The sequence below is a fragment of the Quercus lobata genome, chromosome 4, assembly GCF_001633185.2.
Source record: "Quercus lobata isolate SW786 chromosome 4, ValleyOak3.0 Primary Assembly, whole genome shotgun sequence".
In the NCBI taxonomy this organism is placed as follows: Eukaryota; Viridiplantae; Streptophyta; class Magnoliopsida; order Fagales; family Fagaceae; genus Quercus; species Quercus lobata.
Genome location: NC_044907.1, coordinates 36,502,362 through 36,509,521, shown reverse-complemented (window position 1 = coordinate 36,509,521; position 7,160 = coordinate 36,502,362). Strand labels below are relative to the sequence as shown.

The 7,160-nt window shown below is 36.0% G+C and overlaps 2 protein-coding genes across 2 annotated transcripts; both read right to left on the bottom strand.

Moving 5' to 3' along the window:
* Window positions 1–1,119: 1,119 nt before the first annotated feature.
* Window positions 1,120–2,465, bottom strand: LOC115983862. The gene is made up of 2 exons (XM_031106701.1): window positions 1,699–2,465; window positions 1,120–1,504 (listed from the first exon to the last, which is right to left on the bottom strand). Exons 1-2 carry the CDS (start codon window positions 1,739–1,741, stop codon window positions 1,167–1,169), a joined length of 381 nt encoding a protein of 126 aa, XP_030962561.1. The 5' UTR covers window positions 1,742–2,465; the 3' UTR covers window positions 1,120–1,166.
* On the bottom strand, window positions 2,461–3,942 carry LOC115983861 (F-box/kelch-repeat protein At3g23880-like). The gene has a single exon (XM_031106700.1). The coding sequence runs from the start codon at window positions 3,853–3,855 to the stop codon at window positions 2,599–2,601; it is 1,257 nt and encodes a 418-aa protein (XP_030962560.1). The 5' UTR covers window positions 3,856–3,942; the 3' UTR covers window positions 2,461–2,598.
* Between the last annotated feature and the right edge of the window lie 3,218 nt (window positions 3,943–7,160).

Below are 7,160 nucleotides of genomic sequence, written 5' to 3'. Positions count from 1 at the left end.
CTTAATCCAATGTTTTTTTAAGCTAATCTTCCCCAAACTTACACTAATAATCTAGTTTTTATGTTGTCATCAGAGGAATTGTTCCCCTTAAACACAAGTTATGCTGGAAGGACTCAAATGAACTTGATTATGTGTTATCAAACCTTAAATTGTCATTGTACTAAACATAAATACTAATAGCAGTGACCTTAATTGAACTACCATAACAAGCTTCATGGCCGCTTTACATGAATGCTAGCATGTTTTTCTAACTGTGAAAAGCTTTCTTTAGGACTATGCCATCTGTTATTACCTGGTTGAACCAATTCTTAGTTTTTTAGGTCAGTGCCTGCTCTAGGTTGTTACTCATTGCATCAAGCCTCCTTTTAGTTTAGTTGTGATATGTGTTTTTTTCATTATCAAGCAATATCTTTGTGTACAATTGGAAAAAGAACAGCAGGACATTCCTCTAACCAAATATTAGGTTTCTCAGTCTCCTTAGCAGTATTAGCCAACAATTGCGTAACACTATTACATAGCCTAGGGACAAAATGGTAGATGATCTTCTTTTAGCATCCACTCGGTTCCTGTATTGCATAAAGCCTTTAGGATTACCGTACTAATTCCTATATAACAGTTTCATATCTTTTGGTCTGCTTTAGTAGGTTTTTATTTATTCTTCTGGTGTCTTACACAATCACTCAAGTCGCTTATTAAAACTTTCAGTCTGGTTGTTTATTTAATTTTTGGTTAACGATGCATAACACTTGGAAACTACGGAACAAGTCTATTACAAACATGCCCGGCTTTATCATTATCCAATAAATCAACCACCACAGGCGGTGGGTCATGCAAAAAGAGGTAGTCTGACATAAGATCAGCTCCCATCTTAGCTAATCTGTCGGCACAGCCATTAGCTTCCCTATACACATGCGTCACAGAGCAGTTAGTGAACGTCTTCATCAGGTTCCTACATTGTTTATTACATAGTGCATTTTAGGTTGTGACGTTTTATTGTCACTCCACTTATATATATATATATATATATATATATATATATATATATATATATATAACTTTGTTATTTTTGCTATCTTTATTTATTAAATTTAGATTTATTTTATTTTCAAAAAAATATTTAATAAGCTTCTTGTTCCAGTTGGTATTCTGCAGATTGGGCAATCTCCTTATAGAGCTAGAGGTAGAAGGCGTGGTATGCCCTTTGGAGGGGGTGGTAAGGGACATTTTGACCCAAGACTCGATGGCTCATAACCCCCTTTTTGTGGTTGGGGATGTGGCCAGGGTGGTGGCAGGCACTTCCCACCACATGGTGCTGCAACACCTACAACTACAGTATCTGCACCAGTTGAAGGTGGATCTACCATAATGCCGCTCCCTACTACATCAATTTCTGGCCAGGCACCATTACCCATACCAGCACAAGTGCCTCCTGCTCCATTCTGGTTACTTGCCGCCATATGGCATAATGTGAACTTTGTAGGCTTGACTGCAATGCTCTGGAAACCTAGAGCAGCATAAGAATGGAAAGCAATTTTAAAGTACAAAATAACAATCACAAGTATAAGATAAGTAGCAGACTCAGCAAAGTCATAAACAGACGGCAGAAAGTAGAAATGACCAATGCTGAATTGAAGCAAGAAGTTGTTCAGACTTCAAAGTTTAGGAATTTGAAAAACAAACCCCGTTAGAAAATCTAACCTCTGAAACTGTTGCTGATGACAATAGAAAGGAAACATAGCATCAGAAAGTGGTGGCAGGGACTGCTGAAGTTTTAGCGGTTGAACATGAGAGGAAGTCCCAGGATCAATTTGCAGCGCAGGGGCGATGTTTCAAGCGAAAGATGGGAGGGGGCTATATGAGAACTTCTGAAGTTTTAATTCCAAGACAGCCTATTGAGCCCTCCAAACCAAATTAGGTGGTTCCTCTAAAGCAACTTCATTTCCACCTTGTCTTGTATGGAGAAGCAGGACTTCAAGCAGTTTACCCAACCAACTTTAACGCTCCATCAGAGCAGGGACAAATGGGGCTTCAAGCAGCTAACCTAACGGACATAAGTGCTTAATCAACTTCCAAAACTCCTCAAGTCCAACAACAAGGTTTTAATCTATCAAAAAAATAAAAAGGTTTTACTGATGCCCAGGTTCTTTTGGACCAACAGTTGATGACTTATGTGCCCTCTCAATCCCAGGCACCAGCAATATAATGGTACCAGAAACAAGCACACTGGCCTACAACCACCATGCTCCACCACATCAGGATCGATTCTTGAAACTCAGTATCAACAAGGCTCAGAGACTCAAGGATGAGGATATATATCTAAAAGTTGGGATCCAAAATACTGATATGACATAAGTCAAAAGTCAGTTGCAACCTGTAAGAACAGAGTCTGAAGCCCCAATAACTGCTGACACCAAAACTGAGGATGGAAATTCAAAGTCTATAAAAGAGGCAAGTCTACATCTTATCAATACTTATATGCTTACCGCAAAACAAAATGATACCTAAGGAAACAACATGATAATGGTCTCATTTGTATCACACTTACATAACAAAACGCAATGATATTATCACTAATGGTTTCACTTCTTATACAGATAGCTAAGTTGCTCCATCAAGTAACACAAGGCTTTCCATGAAACTAGTGGCTATAAGTGGAAGATGTTGAATACCAAGATCCTTCTCATGTAAAGTTTCAGGGTCAAATGAAACAATCACGGAGTCATTGCACCTCTGTAATTCACCATCATCAGATTCGGTCTTGAGTTCCTTTTCAACTAGAAGCTCACCGTGCTTGGTGCAACCTTGTACATGTATAACATTTTCAAACTGGACAGAAAAAAGTTTAGTCCATGATTCATGTACACCATACTCCCCCATTACCCAAATGAAGCATGGCGTATGGGTCAGCATAAATCCGTGGTAGATTACAGGGTACCCAAATGTAATGAAGGCCAGTTTCCCCTTGAACACCATTAGACTCTGCGGTACCGCCACTAGACCTTGTGGCAACACTTGTCCACGAGGGAGTGCTATCTCTCCAAACTTATCATTATTGACATCAAATGACAAAATCATATTTTGATTTAGGAATTGCCCATCAACTTCACTAATATACCCCAGCCAATGCAAAGCCTTATTAACAAACGTGGCAGACGAATAATACTTGACATTGGAGACCACAACATTGGGTCTCAATGAAATTCCAACCCTCCTCCAAGAATTCAAGCTTAACGTGTAAACCTCAGCCTCAACCTCATCCTCAGGCCTGTTGGGTGCACGCAAAGAAGAGATCTTTACAACCTTGTAGTCATTGTTCTCACACTGATAAGCAAACCCAGTAGCAACAGAATCATATTGGCTTAAGCAAGTATCAGGCAACCTCTTAAACTTTCTAATGCTGGGGTTCCACACATATATAACATCAGCAATAGTGGACCCATTGCCATACTGAGCAAGACAAACTAGACCATTACAGGAACCAACAATTTCAGGACAGTTTAAATGAAGTTCAGAGGGAATTGGGTACTCAGAAATCCTATTGAACTTGCGGTCACAAGCAACCATACAAACTGGGTTGTTAGAAGGAGAATACATAGCAGGCATGCATATAAGATAAGCACGATCATCATCATTATCATTCTCATTGTTGTTGCTGTTGTTGTTGTTGATAAGGTGGGTAGAGATAAAATTGGAGCTGGTGATCGAGGAGTTCCAGGATTTGTGAACGCACCTGAATCTTAGTACTGACTTGACAGGCAGCCTTGACAAGATGTTGAGTACGACGTTGTCCGGGAGATGGATCGGAGGTTGCCGGAGGATCGGAGGTTGTGGACTGAGTTCTTTTCTTTGTGACATTGTTTTTCAGCAAAGAGAGAGAGAGAGTTTAGGCTTTAGAGAGTAAAGTGAAAGACAAAGACTGAAGAAAAGGGTAAAGACAGGAACAAGTTTGGGGTTGCCTTGAGGTAACGCTGTGTTTAAGCATATCTATCTCTTTTTTCTTGTTGCTAATTAATGTGATGTTGCCACATCACCTACTCTATTAACCTACTTGCCCAGCTGTCTTGCATATTAAACACAAAATATCAGATCATATTATACTTGGAGATTTAATGCAATGCCATATCTCTATAACTTCTTTTCTTTTCTTCTTTTTGGATAAGCACCATGTCATTATACCTCTGAATAGGAATAAACATTAACATGGATGGTGAAATTTATACTTATATAGTAGTTTTAACATTTTTTTTTCTCTCTCTCTCAATTTATTTGGAGCTATATATATAGCCTAAGTTGCTCCAATTTTTTTTTTTTTTTTTTATGGTTTATTTATATTGGTCTTCTCATTTTCTACACTAAATTAACTTATTGCTACAAAAAATTAAATGCTTAGATTAGATGGAATACGTGGCGCAAAATTAAACTTTAGTTGAAATCCAATTTTTACATTAAATTATCTTACTTGACACAAAAATTTCAAAACTTTTTTTTGACAGAAAAGATAGAAGTATATTGAACCAAAAGAAAATGGTTACAATGCGTGCTCAAAAAATAAGCATACAAGAGGCAACTAGACTTGGTTTAAGCATACAAGAGGCAACTAGACTTGGTTTAGCCAGTCTGAATATGCTCTAAACCTAAGCAAGTACAATAACACACACACACACACACACACAAAAACTTATAAATACAAAGTAGAACCTAAAACTTTAATTAGATAGGACACGTAACACAAAAATAAACCTTAATTGAATTCTAATTGAATTTTCTCTCATCTTTCCCTATATATATATATATATATATATATTATGGATGAGTTTGGCTCATTTAATAGTCGAGTGTAAAATTGGGCTTGAGATTAACTTGCTTGTTAAATAAAAGAACGTAAACAAGTATTTTTCAGAGCAAAGATTGAGCTGTTCATAAAAAAAAAAAAAAAAAATTTGGTTCTTTTATAGCTCTAGACAATATTGACATTTCCTTTGGGCAAAAATTTATTTAGTAGGACTGCATGTTTGGAACTCCCTGGGATTCCTTACATACGTGGATTTAAACTTCCTCAACCTCAACACATTAGCTAGGATAATAAGTGGGTGTTTAAGCTCATCTAGATCAACCTCAGAAGATGGGATAGACAAAAGGTTTACTAGCTATTTGAATCAGCAGCTGCAGAAAACATACTGAAAATTTAGCTCCCTCAAGCCGTTAAATATAACAAATTGGTTAGAGTGGAGACTTCTCAAATAAAATAAAAAAATGTATATTAGCTTGGCCAACACTTGATGTTCAGTGAGAGTGGTTCTATGACTAAATATAATGGAAGAAGTAGCGGAGACTCAAAATTCATGAGACACTTAAAACCGCTTTTGTGGAATATTATCCAAAAACGATATTGATGCTAAACCAGAGATTTTCAATATATATAGAAGACTTAAACAGTATGAACTGTGTTATCATCCCCTTCAGCCCACTGTTATGTATCACTAGTTGCAAACCTATGCGCGTGAGAAAATGTAACATAATTATTTTAAAGCTCAAAGTTTTCCTTTCATCTTCTACATGTTAAAGAAGTCTTGACAACACTTCCAATCCTAAAATGAATAGGAAAGGGGATAGAGGATTTCCTTGTCTCAAACTTCTTGATGGTTTGATAAATTCAAAGGGGCTCTATCGAGATCGGGAATGAGTAAGAAAAGTTGCACTCCTAATTAATCCCACAAAAAGTGCTACATTCACAATATTTTCACAGCAATTTTACAACAAATTTTATGTGATAAGTTGTTATTGTTTTAATTTGAACCAATTGCTGAAAATACTTTTTTGCCCACCAATAACAATATGTAACAACATGTCAAATAAAATTTGTTGTGAAAATATTGTGAACATAACATTCTCTTAATCCCACGTATTGCTTGTTGAATCCAAGACATTTTAGTAACCTAAATAGAAAGTTCCCATCCATTCTACCAAAGGCTTTCTCCATATCCAAAATGAAACTATCAAATTACATAAATCATTTGTCTCTTTTTGTTTGTTCTATTTTATGTTCCACTAATCATAACTTACTATGATTCATTTGACTTTCCTTATAAAAAAACCAAAGTTTAAAATGAAAAAAAAATAAAATAAAATAAAACACGTGGCATATTATGATTGGTGAAATATAAGGTGGATTACAAAAAATGAGGGAAAATACTAAAGCCACAAATTATGTTACAAAGTTTTTACAAATTGTTGATGTGGTAAGTAGTTATTGGTAAGTAAAAAAATGATATTAGTGATAGGCCCAAATAAAAACTAATAAGAATTTTCCACATCAATAGTTTATAAAAATGTTGTAAAATGTGAATGTAGCATTACTAAAAAATGAGAGAAGATTTGTATTCATGTTGTGGTAGATCATTTTATTAATTTATTTCCCCTTAAACCATACTTATTTTTACACTTATCCCTTTAAACCATACCTCATTTTACACTTTACCCCCCTTAAACTATACCCCTTTTACACCTACCTCCTAAACTATAAGAATACTTACACCTACCTCCTAAACTATAAGAATACACACTTATTTTCCTAAACAATTACCCATAGGTTGGAATGCAAAGTATTACATAGGTAATAGTTTAGGAGGGTAAGTGCATATTCTCATAATTTAGTTTAAGGGGGGGGGGGTGTGTGTAATTTTGTGGGGGGGGGGGTAAGTGTAAATAGAGGTATAGTTTAGGAGGATAAAGTGTAATTTACCCCCTATGGGTAAACTTTCTAATCATTAGTGTTTTACGGGACCAAAAAAAGCACGTATATAGTCTACTCAAAGAGAAAAGACTCATTTTCACATCAAATCCTAAGTACCAAGCTGTAATTGGTAATTAAAAAAAAAAAAAAAAACAGTGGTAAGCCCAAATTAGAACGAATAATACCTTGTCATTCTTGATTCTTGGTCATGTTTTTTGTCTTTATGTGTAGTGTAAAACATGATAACTAGACATGGCAAAATGGGCCGGAATTTGCTAACCCAATTCGAACCTGCTTGTTTTGACCTAGACCAAACCCAAATTTTTTGGCTTGAATAAAAAAAGGGTCAACCCGTAGCCCACCTGTATTTTGCAGGCCAACTTGACCTGACCTGACAAACCCATGACTTGACCTTTTTTATTAACTT

What these genes read in the sequence shown, in the direction of transcription:
- LOC115983861 (XM_031106700.1), bottom strand. Translation starts at nt 3,855, where the DNA reads ATGTCACAAAGAAAAGAACTCAGTCCACAACCTCCGATCCTCCGGCAA.
- LOC115983862 (XM_031106701.1), bottom strand. Translation starts at nt 1,741, where the DNA reads ATGCTATGTTTCCTTTCTATTGTCATCAGCAACAGTTTCAGAG. An exon ending in CATCAGCAACAGTTTCAGAG is followed by an intron (nt 1,505 to 1,698) that starts GTTAGATTTTCT and finishes ATGCTGCTCTAG; the next exon opens with GTTTCCAGAGCATTGCAGTC.